The sequence below is a fragment of the Patagioenas fasciata genome, chromosome 1 (genome assembly GCF_037038585.1).
Source record: "Patagioenas fasciata isolate bPatFas1 chromosome 1, bPatFas1.hap1, whole genome shotgun sequence".
Lineage (NCBI taxonomy): Eukaryota > Metazoa > Chordata > Aves > Columbiformes > Columbidae > Patagioenas > Patagioenas fasciata.
In genome coordinates this window covers 66,277,036-66,294,701 of record NC_092520.1, presented here as the reverse complement: position 1 = coordinate 66,294,701, position 17,666 = coordinate 66,277,036, and the positions used below count along the sequence as shown (strand labels likewise).

The 17,666-nt window shown below is 42.4% G+C and overlaps 1 protein-coding gene across 5 annotated transcripts in view; it reads right to left on the bottom strand.

The window, feature by feature from the left end:
• ST6GAL2 (ST6 beta-galactoside alpha-2,6-sialyltransferase 2) overlaps positions 1 to 17,666 on the bottom strand; it is a 182,191-nt gene that overhangs the window by 15,555 nt on the left and 148,970 nt on the right. For all 5 annotated transcript variants that reach the window (XM_065829552.2, XM_065829550.2, XM_065829553.2 and 2 more), the window contains 4 exons: positions 10,600 to 11,602; positions 6,071 to 6,168; positions 2,732 to 2,833; positions 1,467 to 1,641 (listed from right to left, as the gene is read on the bottom strand). In XM_065829552.2, the coding sequence (XP_065685624.2) occupies positions 1,467 to 1,641; positions 2,732 to 2,833; positions 6,071 to 6,168; positions 10,600 to 11,545 (1,321 nt within the window). In that variant the 5' untranslated portion in view covers positions 11,546 to 11,602. The remainder of the gene's footprint in view (positions 1 to 1,466; positions 1,642 to 2,731; positions 2,834 to 6,070; positions 6,169 to 10,599; positions 11,603 to 17,666) is intronic.

Below are 17,666 nucleotides of genomic sequence, written 5' to 3'. Positions count from 1 at the left end.
GAGCCAAATTTGCATCTGTACATAGAAAGTATATTTATCTATAAAGCTTTTGTTGTTAATGTTTTTGCTTGTTTAACGATTAATATTTCCAAAGCATTCTCTGCTTGAAGGATATTGTTTGTCAGGAACATTCAGATCTGGGGTTGAAGATTACTGTTCTATTCTTATAGTGACATTAACTCCACTTCTTCAAAGAAAGCTTTCAAAATGTTTCTTATATTTTGTGGAAGTACAGATTGACAGCACAATGATCATCTTCACTATTCTTATGATCAGCAGCTGTTAACCTATTTTTATCAACAACTTCGTTACTCCAAGAAATACTTTTGCAAAATGTGAACACTGCTGGTGAGATCATTCCACATGAGCAGTCTTCTCCTTCTGAATTTTTACAAGCAGGTTCCGAAAATCTCACTTCAAGAAGTAACCAGCTGCCAAGCCATCCTCCACCTACACACAAGCCCTCCTCTTCTTTCCACTCATGCTCCAGGTAAGCACAACTCGCTCAAGTCATAGACACCCAGACACCTTTATGTCATCCCTCTGAGAGCCACAGCACCCTCCCTAAGGGCTTTGGTGGGCTCCACAATACAATGGGATGCCACCACTGCATATAGAGCCCAAGATAAATGCTCAGAACTGGCTTTCCCATGTCAGGTGCAATCTCAGTTATCTTCATTTTCAGATTCTGATAAAAAAGAACGATATGAGCATTTTCTGCCTGCAGAAAATATGTAGACCAATGTGACAATGTCAAGGAGGAAAGGATGGAGTTTCCAAAGTAGAAGACAGTATTTGCAGCTCTAATGCTCTCTGTGTCTCTAGAAACATGAGCAAGGAAGAACCTGATTCTGCTTTAGACATTCACGATCAGGATCTGCCATGCATCAGAGAAGTCATTACGTTGTATCAAGTGCGGACACAGTGCCAAATTACCCGCAAAGAAATACTAAGGACCAAAAAATACAGTGAAACTCTATTCATTGGGAACTTTCAGACTGAGCACTGGAAGCTGTGACAGGGCATGGGAAATCCCATTCCTTGACCCATGTAGGCCTGTCAGACCACATCAGTGATTTCATCCTCTCTGTATGATCTGCCATATGTCTTCCCTTGTCTGAAGCATCTCTGCTCTATGATCCCAATGAAGAACTTCAGAATCTAGTAGGTTCTCAACAGATAAGTTGATATGGAATAATACAAATGTCTCACAGATGTATGCGTGTTTGATAAATCTGGCATGCATATTATGGATGTGAAGGGCAAGAAAGCAGAATATTAAATTCACCCAAATATTTCATAGTTCTCATGCTGTATGTTTAACTAGTCATTGTTTCTGTATAGAGCACTAGAAACAAATATTACAAGTATACGGACTTGCTCCTCATGCAGTGTACACATTTACAATTGCTTATTTATCTTTTTTAATCTAACATGTCTACTGGGCCCCCCTTTGATACACCTACCAATAAAACCTGAAGAAGGAGGGTTGGGCTGTATTTTCTCTTTAGTGTTCTCTTGAATGATGTCCCAGAGCTGCCATATAAACTTTGGATGGAGAATGTAAAACGGTTGGTTTGGATTCTTCCTGCGATGCTGTACGTAGGGAGTGAACAGATTGTAGTCTGGCTTCTTATACCACTGGGAGGAAAAAAGTAACCATTTTTATAATCTTATGGTACCCAATGTTTTGAACAGTACACGCAAAATAATGTGATCTAGTTAAATTTGGGTTCTTCAAAACAAAAGCAAAGGCAGCAAAGCAGCCTGCACTGGTGGATGCTCCTCCTAGAAAGCCGGTCCTCACTCTGGTTATTCTGGTTCTTTTCTTCATACAGAGACTCCCAATAAGCAACTCACTGCAGCAGGACGAGCCAACCTCATCTCCCACTCACAGACCCCTGTTAAACAAGGGGTTCAAAGAGCCTTGACATAAGACCTGGGCGAGGGGGTGAACCTTTCTCTGGAAGTGTCCCCATCCTCGCTGGCAGCACCAGCAGCACATGAAGGAGGCTGACGGCAGCCTGCGTAGGAGACAGGCAGCCTCTGGCATCTGTTGCTAAGGGAGTTCAGCAGATGAAGGTTTAACTTTCTGCTTTGCAGCCTTGCTCAGCTCCCAGCTCCCCTTGCCAAGAACCATCAGATCAGCTGGTCCACTGGAGCTGCAGCACCAGCCAAAGCAGAGCCTCCCCCAGTGACAACCAGATGGATGTCTACTGCTCTTGGCGAGGGGGCGGGCGGTGGGCACAGATGGCTGTGGGGGAGTGGACACAAAGGGAAGACTGGTGAGGAGGAGGCCCGAGAAATGGGGAAGGCGCCAAGAGAGATTTTCATTAGGGTGTTCTATTTTGTCTGGGAAGGTGCAGGGCAAGGTGGGGAAAATGGATGTAATTCTTCACCTCCCCTGATAAAACCTCCTTCTGAAATCTAGTGACATTCTCTCCTTGGCAAATGCACAGAAAACTCACTGTTATGTGAAAACAGCAACATTTTATCAAAAAACCTCCACCATCCATCTACCCTAGCATCTCAGAGCAGTCCATTTCAGCACAAGTGCTGGCTGCTAAAAAGCTTTTGTCCAATAAACCAATTTTGACCAACTCATGCAGAAATAGAAGACTTCAGGGTTCTTGTTGACAACTGAGAACTAGGAGACTGCAGCACTAAATACATTCATTTTCTCCAGTGCTTTCAGATTGATTAGGAAGAAAGGTCCAAACAGACATCTTACCACATTCAGATTTGCAGAGTAGGGGGCAGGATCCCAGGCTACTAAGATAACATCTTTGTACAACGAGCTGTCAACAAAGTGGTGGTTTGGATTGGTGAGAATCTGTAAATACAGACGCAAAGAATTGCACAGCATTAAAAGGAAGTGGGATCCAGAAAAATGGCAAAATCCTCCTCTAAAATGAACAGTCCTCCCCACACTGCTGTTTATTCCACTTTAATTCTGGTTGATTTTAAGCATCTTGTTTTGCTAAAAAATTATATAAAAAGGAGCTTAGCCATAAACAGCATTCATGACAGTTTGAAGTAGCAGTATGCTGAATTACTCTCCATCTGTGAGGGATAGGATGAGACCATAAGACCACTTGAGATGCTGCATAATTGTATATCAACACTACTGTGTATTCTGGAACATGAAAACAAAAGCTACAGTATTTCTGACTGTCCAGAGGATCCTCTGCTTGGAGGCAGAGCAGAGTTCTTTGAAAGGCCCCCAGGTATAATGTGGGGGTTGTTTTGTTGGGTTCTTTCTGGTTTTTTGGTTGGTTTGTTGGTTGGTTTGGTTTGCTTTGGTTTTGTTTTGCCAGTGGTTTTTTGTTCATTTGTGTTTTGTGGGGATTTTGTTTGTTTATTTGTTTGTTTTCTGTCCTCTCTCCCTCCTTTTGGTTGTTTTCTCATTTCAACACCAAGACAATCTCATTTCAAATAACTCCAAAAAGGCAAATTAGACACTGACTGTAAAAGTCATCATACCTAGAAAAATACAGGCACGCAATAGGGCTATTTACGAAGTAACTCATATTGCTCTGATCTACTGCTCTCATTCAACTCCCTCCCGTCTCCTGGTCCTCTGCCTGATCCTCCTGCCCCACTGGAAGTTTCCTTTTCACTCCTGCTGGCTTATGCCTTCCCAGACCCTTCATGTCTAACCAGATCATTCTGATCCCTGGTGCATCCAGTGTCAGGAAGGATTGAGCTGAATGACTTCAGCATTAGTTGAAACAGCGTGAATTTGGCTCCAGCTGTTAAACTAATCAACATTCCAGACAAATAAATTCATACTAATTTTCATTTCCCTTTAGGATCCAATGAGCCATATTTGATTATGCATATTTTTCTTCAGAAAAATAATATTGTTGCCATAGCAATATTTTTCCTACCATAAACTTTGAGCTTAATGACTTTCCATCAGCCTTCTACAATAAGAACAGAATTAGTTGTGCTGCCATTAGCATCCCTAGCTCCGTTTCTCAGAGCAGCTTTCTCCTGAGAACGTAAACTCCTTTTTTGAGAGTACAGAGTAAACAGACCAAAAGGTCAAGCTTTTAAAAGCTCAGTTCCATAATTATCACACAAAGGAGCTCTTACTTGCCTTTCAGTAAGCAAGAGTCCATGGAGATGTTGTCCACACAAATTCCACTCTTAGTGAGCCTGCATTCATATGTATGAGATGAGTTTCTTCTGGAATAACAATATCTGTTGTGGCTGCACTGGCTTCCTTCATGTCCTTTGGGCTTTCACAGCAGAGAACACGAAGGAAGACAGGGGCCACAGCAGCCTTTTAATCAGCTGAATGCAGGAATTTCCAATAGCAAGGAGAGAAGGAGGGTCAGTAAACCTGTATGGGTAACCCATCTTCAGTATTGGTAGGGAAAGCAACCTTTATCAAGTGGGTTGTACAGGTTTCTCTCCCAGGGAGGGGAAGGCCACTTTCTCAGAGGGTGGCCAAAGCATCACAGGTGCCTTCTGACCTCTTCGAAGGAGCAGAAAGGTGGTGAGAATATGAACATTTGTGAGGAAGCTGTGTGAGCTGACCTTGCCTGAATTTTAGCCATGTCTTGGGTTTTCTTGAGAGGCCTTGTGGAGACCAAACAACACAGTACGCAGCAGAGAAGACCATGGAACCCTCCATCACCACCCTAGTGGGAGTGGTGTACTGTAGCATTCCTGGGAGCCAGGAGGACCTCAGCCTGCTGTGAACAGTCGAAAACTGCTAATTTATCCATTTAGTCTCTCTGAATTTGCTGAAGAGCTAATAAAGTTCAGATCACTCCCTGAAGGCATTTCTCTCCTCCTACAGGGCGCCCAGTGAGACTGGTCAACTAAATAACATTTCAAAATCCTCCTTCTTTCCAGGCACAGGAGTTCAGGCACAGTCAGCAACCAGGAAGTTTGGGCTGACAGCAAAACAAAGAAGAGTCAAAAAAAGAAAAAAAGACATTAAATGAAATGAAGATCAATATCCTTGGATACCTTGATTTCAGCACTAAATCCAGACTAAGAGAGTAAGATACTTTTGCTCTCTTTTCCTGAACAAAAGAAAGTGGGTATATTTGACCCAGATAACTTCAGAGACGTAGTCTGTCCTGCAGCCTCACAAAGAGCTACAAAATGAGTGTGAACTGTCCTCTCTGTGGTGGCAAAGAACATGAGCTTATACACACAGAGAACACACCACCCAAGATGGACTGTGCATGGGTAGTCTCCCAAAGCAGCAGAAGAAAAAATGAATTAATAAGAATTTTGCTCTCATTCAGCAAGAATCTATGTGTATAGAGCATGCTACATGACCAACCATACTACTGGTGTTGACTAATTGAACTCACCATTTCAAGATGTCATAAAACTTCACAGTAATTCTCTTGTTGCTTTTTGGCTGCATTTCATAAAAAGGAAAGAGGCTTGGTTTGCCCAAGATCAGAGTTCAGGTTTTTTTTTTTTTAAATTTAAAAACTAGTCTTAACCATAAGGTGTCACTATAGCTCAATGCACAATTATTTGTTGACATCCATACACAGAAAATCCCATTTTCTGTTTCCGTTCAGATGAACAAACTCACCTTCTGTGTAATATCCAGTGTACATTGAAAGTTTTAACTAGTTCATTCCAAATTTTTCAACAACGATGACGTACCTGAAGTTATGTATTAAGACAACTTAGTTACCATTTCTTTCACCTTCCAGCAAGGAAATAATTGAGGAACTAGAGAATATGATAAAAGAGCTTTGGGATCCCCACAGCCTGGGCCTTGTGAAGACCCCGGAGGCAGTGTGGTGAAGGTCTTCTGTACTGACAGGAGCCTTTACAGATGTAGGACACATGAAAAACTTTACAAACTAATTCTTTGAAACAAGGATATCAAGTAACTACTGCAATCACTCTACGCTGACAGCAGTGTGAACATTGCTGTAAGGGAGAACTTTTACCTTCACTACACCATGACTGTTAAACCACTAGCTGTTTCCCAGATTACCCAACCCTTCTTTCTCAGAAGTTATTAATTTAATGTCATATTGTAGAGAAGTGACACTGACTTGAATTCACAAAAAGAAGATCTTACCTGAGAGTTAATGATCCGCATGGTCGTTTTATTTCCAACATCTTTTTCATAGCCACGTGTTGGAGCAGAATTAAATCTTAGAACAGCATCGTGAGAATCTAGGAGCATAAATGAGGGGGTAATTTGTTTTTCTGAGTAATACAGAACACTAAAATAAACAAATTATCTAAACCAACATAAAACATACACATTTCTCCTAATCTTCATATTCTAAGGATGATAAACATTCTACCATACACTAACAAAATTCCTCTTGCATCTGCCATACGTTATTAATGCTACTAAAATCCACTTGAAAAAAAGTTCAGAGTCATCCATTAATTTAGCTTGCAGTACTTAAATAGTTCTCTTAATTGGACAAAATTAGTGTGGGAAGGTTATTAGTACACACAGTACACACAATTGCTCACTATTTCTATTGTAAAATGTACAAATTACTACATGCAAAAGCATGTTAATTGCAATGCTATCTAATTGCATATTTGAATGAACAACAATGCTCGGCTATAAGCTTGTGCTTCACAGCATTTTACAATACCTGAAAATCTCAGCCTATCCTAAACTAATTAAACATACCGTGTACTTACTCTCAAAGTCAGTACAAGTCTTAAAAAGCCTCTGTAGAGAAGTCAGCCCATAGACCTGCTCACACACAGAAACCTGAGGATCCCTTGGTAGCAAAGATCTAACAGAGCTGAACTGTCAAAGCTTCCTGACAAGCTGTTGACCTCGAAGTCATGCAGAAGAGAAAGCAGCCATAGGTCAAGTATGGGTCAAGGGTAAACACTATGAGCAAGCTGCTGCTGGATAAAGCATAACCACCCGCTCAGTGCTTCTTTTAAGGGTATCTCAAGGCCCAAAAGTTGTGAGGGAGAGTAAGACATTATAACCATTGCCCATAAACACATTGTCCCTGACAATAGTCGCCTATTTGGTGTACTTTTATCCCTTCTACTGACGGAAGCAGAGAATACGATTCAGGTCAAAATGGGTGTGAAATGCCTTAACCCATAGAAAGTTTATACAGCTGTTTAGTCACTTAAAATATGGTTGTCTACAGCTCAAAAACGGATGAGGCAGAAGCTTCCAAGATGACCAGCATGCTTCAACGGAATTCAGACCTGATCCTATCAAATTTTGATCTTCTGTCCTTTCACACCTTTACCCCATACTTTTTGTATTCCAGACAAGAAAATGTTGTGTGACATGAAGCCAGCAGTCCAATCTCAGCCATACTTGCTTGCTTTAACATGTTGTGTCTGAAAAAGAGATTTTTGCCAAATGTCCAGCATGACAAACTCCTCAGAAGCTAAGGAGTGAAGGCTTTCTTCTGTGCCCCTATATATTGACAACTACAGCCTCAATACCTAGCCTTCATTGGCCTAAACATAAGCATCTTGACTGCACAGGAGCTAGAGGACATGAAGTCAAAAGAAACCGCAAGTACTTCACATTTTTGGAGAAGGAGAAGGAAAACAAAGGTCCTTCATATTTGAAACCTGCTTCTGACTTTAGGAACATAAATTTGGACCCACATTCAACATCTTTTTGACAATTTGTTGACTGAGAACTGGGAATCATGTTGAGAAATGGGAATTGTATGGTTCACAATCTAATTGAGAGACAGTGTCCTGCATTTCCAACTTTACCCATGCTGGTTCTTCATATCAAGAGCAAAAATCTTTCCTTCACCATAAAATACATCATCAGGACACAGCCTAACATTGATAATAGATGTTTTTAAGTTAACTGATTTTAGTCCTATTAAGTATTTGGAGACAACCATTTAAAAGATATAAAAAGTTTGAGGTTTTATCACTGATCTCTGTTACCTCCTGATGATGCCAAAATAATTGTGTGTCCCATTAAATAGCATGATCACAATGGGAATATTTTCTCTATTGGCACAGTTCCTCTATACCTAGTTTCATTCAAAAACAAGGGGAGGCAGAGTGGTGGGCAGGGAAGAGGAGGGCAAAAGACAGAAAACTCATTAATATTTCTGCCTGCATTTCTAACAGGAACACGGAAGAGGGAGCTAAAGGCCTATGAAGAGAAAGGTCCTCTTAGTACTCCTTTCTTAAGCCTTATTTTTTTCTTTTGGGAGGATAAATAGTAAAAGCCTTTTTCCTGCAGCAACTTCATCAACCAAGGCTTGTATAGTCCATGGCCCAAAAACCAGAACTTGCGCATGGGGTGTTTTTCCTCACTCCCTAATGATGCTGCTTTTGCTTATTTTGCTCTGTGGATACGGAGGAGCTCAAGCGTGGGTGCCAGGTTGACTCCATAGAGCAGCAACAACAGCTGCCCACGGTGCCTTCAAACTGGCAGGTTTTCTCACATTTCCAACCCAGAGCTGGTAGCCCTGGTGCCAGCTCTGGGAGAAGACAGTCTTTTTCTAGAGCTGTGCATGCACATGGAAAAAGAGCATCTTGAACAGTCTGATCTTTCTCTTTCCAGCCAGATTCTTATCAGTTTCTCAAGGAGGTGGAAGGGCGCAGCCAAGAGCTCAGCTGTAACACATACAAACTGGATTCTGCAGGGGAAGTGTAACTTCTTCCCCATGGGAATAATACTGGAAACATATGCTGGAGCTCCCATTTTCCATTTTAAGTAGGAAGTGCTGGGATGATGTCTCCAGTGTATTAGCACTTCCCAGGAGCCACAGGAACCACTAAGACCCATAGGTTTGCACCAGGTCCCTCTGGGATGGCTTTAAGCACTCAGTTGCCCCCTGCTCCAGTTCTGGGCCAAATTCTCTGCTCAGTCACAAATACCTGCCCATGGCCTGGAAGATACTTAGAAAAAGATTTTCTGTGACTCCTGCTGCACCACACACTTTCACAGTATCACAGTATCACAGTATCACAGTATGTTTGGGATTGGAAGGGACCTCAAAAGATCATCTAGTCCAATCCCCCTGCTGGAGCAGGAACGCCTAGGTGAGGTCACACAGGAATGTGTCCAGGCGGGGTTTGAATGTCTCCAGGGAAGGAGACTCCACAACCTCCCTGGGTAGCCTGTTCCAGTGCTCTGTTACCCTCACTGAGAAGAAGTTCTTTCTCAAATTTAAGTGGAACCTCTTGTGTTCCAGCTTGATCCCATTGCCCCTTGTCCTATCATTGTTTGCCACTGAGAAGAGCCTGACTCCATCCTCATGGCACTCACCTGTACAACAGGTAGGAAGAGATGTGAAATTTCATTGTAGGTCTTACCAAAGAGCATCTGCTCTTGTACATCTGCTCTTCTCCATTACAGCACCAATCTATACCAGTGTAAACTGGGTGTACTTGGCAACACTGAGAGAAAATTATTTTGTTTCAGTCAAAGATAACACACCGAGGAAGGGTGTAACAATGACTTCTGCATCAGTGAGGCTTCCTGTGAAGTTGGGGTTTACCCTGGTGTGATTTTAGCCACAGGCCAGCTGGGCATCCGTGCGATGCTGGAAGCCTATTAGAGTAGTTTGATAATGACAGCAGCTCTAATATATCCTAGAGATTTAAAGGAAATCCATCTGTGTCAAAGATGATACAGTGTGATGAAGCAGGTATTGCAATGTGAAGTCCTGAAGATGGGAGGATGAATGAGGACACATCAAAACGTTTTTATAGAGAGCTGAAGGAGATAACTCTTCTTGCTCCAGAAGCAAGTTTGAGACATACATTTCATCCTTCTTTCAGCGCTTGCAGCATACTGCACATATACTACTAAAATGAAGAACTACTGAGGTGTTAATACGAGTGGTAGTACTTATTTTTGAAAGGAAAAAATAAAACTGACCTAGATTCATTTTATGGCTCCACAATCATTTTCTGAATAGCTACTACAAAACTCCCACCTAGAAGTGTGGAAATCTGTGTGATGTTGACATCTCAGCACACGTGTAACCTCACTGACTCAGTGCAGCAGTAGAAAAATTAATGGGAGGAGATACTTGAACTCATTAAAATTCAGTTTCAGAAAAGAGGTCAAGGGACTTGACCTCAGTGCATGAGGCTGCTCAAGGGTTTGAATTCTATATGCCTGTCAACTCCAAACATGCAGAAGATGAAAAGGATGGTGTACTTGGCATGGAGGCAAAGTTCAGTCTGGGATAGCAACAGCACAAGCAGTTTCTCTATGAGCCACTGTAAAACACAGACAGGTGCAATACAGCTATGCAAAATAAAACCAGAACATGGCTCTAATCTGTTGAAGAAATAAACACAAGCTGCAGCAAAATGTCAAATACGGCAGATCTGATGAAACCAGTGCCTCCTTTATACAACAAGCTGTAATACGATATGAAGGCATCACTGTTTTCTTTAAATCAAATTATGACTTCAGGTCTGATTTTCCTTTCAGTTACACTGTCCTGAAATGGAACAGCTTCACTGAAGTCCATAAGCTCACACTCAGGTAATGCTGGTGAGAGAGAACAACCAGGCTTTACAGACCTATGCTTGAGAAGAGCGAACCTTTTGAAAGACAAACATGAACACATACGTATACATATATGTACACATGAATAGATGCATTTCACCCACCTATTTCATCTCCTAGAGAGGAATTCAGTATTGCACCAGCAGACATAACGACAGCACAGCTCCCAAAGCCATGTGTATACAATTTGCCCAGTGGAATTTGGGGAACGTGCTTTTCCCATCCAAGAGTGGAGAAAGGAGCTTCCTTGCCATCTATTGTTTTCACATTCACCCTTTCTTTTAGCTCGCAGAATAGCTGGTCTCCTGTCAATTTGGAGTTTCGTTTCCCCTTGAACCGCACCCCATGCTTATTGGTGCTCAAATAATCTTTCATCGCCTTCTGCAGTCGAGGGTTTAACATCTTGGAAGAGACATCCCCTTTCCAAAGCTTGTAAAGAAAGGATTTCGACATTGTGGAATATAACCCATCCCAGTCATCAGATTCATCAAGCATCTGGCTTCTCCTGTGCTTTGTGCTCCTTCTCTTCCCTCTTCTCTGATGGCTCCAGTTGTTCTGTAAAATATTTGCTTTTGGATTATCCTCATCAGCTGAGATGAATTTTGCTATCTCTTGCAGGTGGTTGTGTGGTCGAGGCTGACCAGCAGCAAATAAATAATCATCATTCACTTGGTAGAAAGCACTTTTGGATTTTCTTCCTATCTGGGATGGAAAAAACTCATCTTCATTTCTAAAGTCATCTTCCAAATCAGTCCATTTCTTAATACTTCCAGTCCCCGATTTAAATGAACCTAAGAGATCTTCATTAAGAAGCACCTCATTCCCATCAATGGTTTCAGAGAATGATGGATCATGTATCGCTCCCATGATGACTCTCTGCTTGCCCTGAAGGGGCAGAAGCCTCTTAGTTTCAATGTAAGAAAACGAACTAGGAACTGGTTCAGCAGTGTTGCTATCTGTAAAATAGATGAAAATCACCAGAAAAAGCAGACCCCATGCAAAGATGCCAAACAGCATGAGTTGTTTCCATTGCTTCAAGTTAGGTTTCATGGCAATGCCTTTACCAGCTCCTCTGTGCCTTGAAGTATTGGTGAAGGAAAATGAAACCTAGAAAGAACATCAAATATTAATCAAAAATGGTTCTAAAAATAGATACAATTCAGAAATATTTTAGCACTCTTTGATAGATGGTGCAGAATTAATCTCCAAGCTGTAGCGCAGAGGATTCAGAAGCAGAAACAAACTCCAGAGCCTGCAGACACTGTAGGAGTGACACGCTTTGGCTGTAACCACACAGTGACAGCTGCTAGCTACAAAAGAAGCTGGTGGCCAGTTTCTACAGTAACACTGGATCCTGCCTTCAGGGAGATCATGTGCCTGCCTGTTTCTGCTATACTGAGCGTAGCAGTAAGAGAACAAAAGCAAAACCCACGCCTGGCTGTATGCACAGTGAGGACAATATCAGCTGTCTTCTGCCATGGAAAGTCCTTATGCAGTGGGACTGCGAGCAAGCCTGTCCGCAAAGGGACCAGGCAGGGAGCAAAACTCTCAGCTGGCCAGCCCTCCTCTGCCCATGGCCCTGAAAGGATGGTGAGTACCATCAAGGGGTAGCCAGGGAGAGCATCACATCACAGGTTGGAGGGGAGACTTTTCCTCAGCTGGTATGAACTGGCACAGCAACAGTGGGTCACATCATTTGCTGGGCGGCACAGCCCAGGATCAGACCCGAATAAGAGAGTGACTGTTGTACCTCTGCTATGGATGCTGCACACACACTGAGGTGCCACAGAGTTCTGCATGTCAAGGCATGAGGAGTATGCATTTTCCAAAAAGGGGGACAGCTGGCACAACTAACTAAATACATGCCTTTGGGATAATGATGGAGATTTACATAAAGGTGAAGTAGAGGAAGATGTCAGACCTAGACTTGGAAATCTGTGCTCTACTAATACCTGGGAATTTTGGACAGCTCGTGCATTAGTGGGGAGATGTATGGTCCAACACGAAATGAAGTCTGACCGAGGGGACTGTGTTCCAAGGAAAATACACTAACACATTGCTGGATCACCACGCATGCTATGTCCTTATATGAATTCACTTGCTTAATCAAGTGGTGTGGGTATCAGTGGCAAAGCTGGCTGAAGAAAGTCCAGCCCTACCTGATCACAAGCCTTATCATTCACCTTTCTGAACAGTGGCCATTATCAGCCTCAGGTGCTACAATGAATTGTAGCTCAGTATACTACTTAGTGACATATCACTTACCTGATCTTGACTAAAAATAAGCCCTTTCTTTTCGAGCGTTGTTTCTAACTCCATTTGTTTCAATCCCTACTTAATGGTGGGACGTAAGAGCCACATGTACCAGGCAGCTGTGACCATAAAAGGGGAATAGGAGCAGGGGCAGGTTTAATTTCATTAACAGCCTGCACCTCAGGAGCCACCATCTCATCACACAGTGTCCAAACAGCACTCACAGCTCTATACACCTCTGATAACACCCTGCCTGCTTATACCTGACCATCAGGAGGGACCAAAACCATACTCACCATATTCTATCACCTTTCTGCAAGCTGCTAAACTACATCAAAGTCGAGCGCAAACTTTGGATTGAACCTGTAACTAAGGCTGTGTTTTCACATTGAAAAGAAACTGGCACTTACACTGGCATAAAGCATTCTCTGCTCTGTCCCTCATCCCTGCACCATGCCCCTGCCACTGCCAACACCCTTGTCTACACAGCTGGATCAGTAAAATGATATAACAGCGGATTAAGAGAAGTATATGTCAGAGGGTTTTATTTTGTTTTGTTTTGTTTTTTTTTTTTAAACTGGATCAGTCCTCTTATCCACTTCAGTGTGGTCACACATCCAGTTGTTTCAGCACAAACGAGGAGATTGCCTACCACAATGCAGAGGCGAGAACAAACCGCAGGTGGTATTAGCAGGGATACTTCAGGCTAGGATTTCTGCTGACCTCCTGGGAATGTGAGGCCACAGCATTACATTTCCAAACACAGTCTATTTTAACGAACAAGACAAATCCCAGAACATTAAAAAAAGCAAGCCAACTTTGGGACTTAAAGCAGTGTCCAAACAGAGAATAATCTCACACTTGGATGACCAAATTTCATTGCAAACACATACATTTTGAGTACACTGGAAAAAAAAATCCAAGAGTGCGATAACCCTGTGCTCCACACACATATGCCATGGTTCACATAAACCACATGGAAAAAAGCTATTACTCCCACTGACCCATTTCCTACTAGCTCTCTGCTCCTCTTGCTGCAAGATCTCTCTCTGCAGAACCTTGACACTCCCCCCTACCACATCCAATTTTAAATCACTACAGTCAATGTCCTGTGGGAGTCAACTTACAGTATATGGCTGTTGTGCAACTTAGGTCTGCCCTGAAATTATTGCAACCTGCCCACTCATCAGTGTTCAGATGGTTTGCATTTTTAAATCAGCATTCTTCACTCGTCTGAACTGCTTTCATCCCTTTTTATCATTTTCCCTGCTGTGTTTCCCCAGCACTTTTCAACACGTGGCTTCCAAACCACTGTGTAAGTTAGTCTTTGCTCAGTCAGATGTTTCTCCTGCTGAATATACATTTCTTACAGGATCTGCAAAGGAAGCATCTTGCAGAATCTTTTAAACAGACAAGCTTGCAGGAAGTCAAAGATACAAAGGAAAAGGTCACCAATATTTTTCACAGTCACATAACAAGTCCAAACACAATTTAAACACAAACCATAGCAAAACTGCATGCTTTCTGTATTTTTTTTTCCCAGTTTTGTTGTGTCTTATAACCAGAAGTTGGTAAGAAGAAAAGGGTTTAGTCTTAATTCACGTGTGAGACGATGAACGTTTCTAATTGTCTGTGATTGCACGTGTTTGGTGCAGCAGACTGTCTCAGCATGAAGAATTACCGTGGACTCCTAAATTTGCTATTCAGGTTACAATCTGAAAAAGGAACGAGTTGCATTATTATTTTTAAATCAAAGCAAATTATTTTTTTCCCATAACACTTATAAGGTCATAAAAGCAACATTTTTATTGGTCAGCATGGACATATGAGCATGCACATGATTACATTTTTCATGTAGCAAAAAATTAGCTGTGAAAAACAAAAAAAATCAGCATACAGCAAGCTATTTGTCAACACTACAAGCAAAAGGAAAGCCACCAGTGAGAATAAATCTGAAAAGTTTACACATTAACTACTGCAGAAGCTTATCTACAATCCCTTGTTGCAAGTGGGGCCTCAAAAAGGATACTCAAATCTCTTGAAGACCGGAGCTATGCAGGCAAATCTCTGTGCTGCTTTCATGTTTTTTGCTCACAAGAAAAGCCTTGTCCTCCAGCAGTACAGCTGAGCTGGAAGCAAATTCAAGGTCATTACTGTATTAGTTGCAAGAGGACCCCTAGAACCTCACAGGATCTTGAAGGCTGTGCCTGGAAAGCTGCAGTAAGTCCGGAGAAATATCAGTTTATCTTATCTCCCGCTGCACTAAACATCCAATCCTCTCCCCCTCAGCCCCTGTGGTTTCTCACACCTCACAGTCCCTGGCTTTAGGAATGTCTGGGAGGAGAGGGCAGCCCCTCCAAGCACTCCTCACGGTCCCCCCACCGCACTGGCAGCGGACCCCTCTGCTGCTGATAGAGGAATCTCCCTCTGTACCATCTGGGGATGTGCTTAGGCTCATCCCCTGTTTTCCTGACAGAAGCACAATTCAATTGAAGAAAGAAAAACATTCGTGTAGGAAAACAGAAATTATTATTGCAATGAGCTACACTGGCGAAATAAACAGGTGGTTTCATAGATGTAATTACTGAAGTCCACTGGATGCTTCAGGAAGAAACTTCACCTCTCTCATCTATGCTCGTCTATATAGCTTTCAACCTGTCAAGGCAATTCTGCACAAATTCCCAAATTATCATTAAAGTTGATTATTGTCTCCAGCTTCACCACCCCTGCTGCAATAATCCTCCCTACTTACAATGAGACTGTTGGAGTCAAAGCTCCAGCTAAGGAGTACCAGAGGAATAAATCTGCACCTGGCGAAAGCCCCAAAGTCTTAACACAACCCATGTTCCTGTTCAGTACAGGTAATAAAGCTGTTTGCCCCAGTAGGTGATGATCTCATTTTTCTACATGTCTCCTATCTGATGGGCTTTTCCAATCATTAACTGATCTAAGCTTCAAGTACCGTATGGAGAGGGGCTTTTTTCTTACCAAGCCAGAATATTTCCATGAAAGCCATGGAAAGCATGAGGTGAGGTACAAACCAGTGAGGTGGGCAGAAGAGGCAGACTTGTTTATTTGCTTAATAAAAGTACTAGCAGCAGCTATGAAAAAGAAAGGCAAACCCTAAGGGTATCTTTGAAGCATCCAGGAAATAAAGCCAGCTCCTCAGTGGAAATTAAAGGCCGATTTTCCAAAAGCAGCACCCATTTATGGGAAATTTCATTTTGCTACGCTAAGACGCAAGAATCCAATGTGTTCCCCCCCACCCCTTATACAGCTTATTGTTTTGCAACAAGGAGCACTTTTAATTTTTCTAAAGTAGGCCTCCTGACTATTTCTTAAATGAGAAGAGATGGATGAGGGAGATTTTTTTTTATTATTATTCCTTTGAAACGTTCCTCCCTTTCAACACTGTGTATTGTTAAATTAATTTGTACAGACCCCAGCAGCTCAGAGGTCAGGATGGTTCAAGTTGATGTTCTAAGCTGTGCACTGTTATGTTAAACAGGGTTTTTCTTGGCTGCAGCTTTTTAGTGAGAAGGTCACCTCGGGGTTATTTGGGGTAGCAAATGTTAGCTGTGGGCAACCCTTCCCAAAGGGATGAGAATCAGACCAGGGTTTATTTGATGGAAAGCTTAGGCGGCACGAACAGATAGCAAATGCTCCTTTAGTTTGCTCCATCTCTTAGTCTGCTAATTCCAGGGTATTAAGAAACCCCTGGCATCGGGCAAGAGAGCTGGAGGCTGCATTTCCAGGGTGGGGAAACACACTCATCCTCTCATGTGGAAAGTGCCAAGTTGGTTTTAGCATTATCACATCATTTCTGCGGTGCAAACCATACAGTAGGCAGCAACAGACAGGCAAGCCTGTGGGGAGTGGTGACTGCCAAAAGATGTATATTAGTCTGTTGATGGCCTGGGTGCTTGTCTTATTGGCTGTGATTAGGCCTCCTAATTAATGAATCTCTTTTGGACAACTTCCTTGTTAGTCCCAATAAATCTGGCTCCTTCCTTCAACACTATTTTCAGAGGAGTCAAGCTGCATTCAGTATTATTTGTGGCAACATAAGAGAATGCCTCCTGAAACAAAGAAGAAATACTCAAACAGCTCAGAAGTAGGATTTTTGAATTTTTCTTTCTTTTTTTTTTTTTTTTTCCCAATACTGCTCAGTGTGTTTTTAAGCTGTATTTAGTTATCTTAGGGAAGATTGCTTGGGAGGTTATGCAAATGACGGTATTGCTAACTTGAATCATCCGTTAAATATGAGCCAAGTGACCCAAGCCAGGGCATTTGGAAAGTGGAGTCTCAGGTTCTTCTTTGCTTCTGGGGATGCAGGCAGGCAGCATGCCTGTTCTCAGGTTCTCTGATAGAAACTAGGATTTCAAGTCAAAGGTGGTGGAGGTGGAGCAGCTTTTTTAATTATTAATTATTTATTTTTACTAATGACCCATTTCCAGGATCTCAGGCTGGAAGAAAATTACTAAATACAGTGAAACTTGCAGTAAAACTCACTTGAGCTGGCAACCAGGCAGCTGGAGAAATGCTCAGTGGGGCTTCTGCCAAGGAACACGTCCTAGATTATTCTGTAGGAGCACTGGGGCTTAGATGCATAAATCTCCAGGCTTCAGTGGGAGGTCAAAGCTATCTTCTCTGTATCTGATACCCACTCTCCACACTCCATCATCAAGTTCAAGCTGCCTGGCACTGAAGCCAGCTATCACTTTCTTACAGCCCACAGAGCCGCCTGCACAGCCCAGAGACCACATACAGGTTATGTGAGTGTGGGCTGACAGAAGGGAAGTAAAAATAACCATACCAGCTCCTAGCCTTCAGATGCAGACTTTCCCACTGGCAATGGAAATGTTCATCACAGCATCAAAGGCCAGGGAAAACGTGGCTCTGCAGTGACTGACAGCAC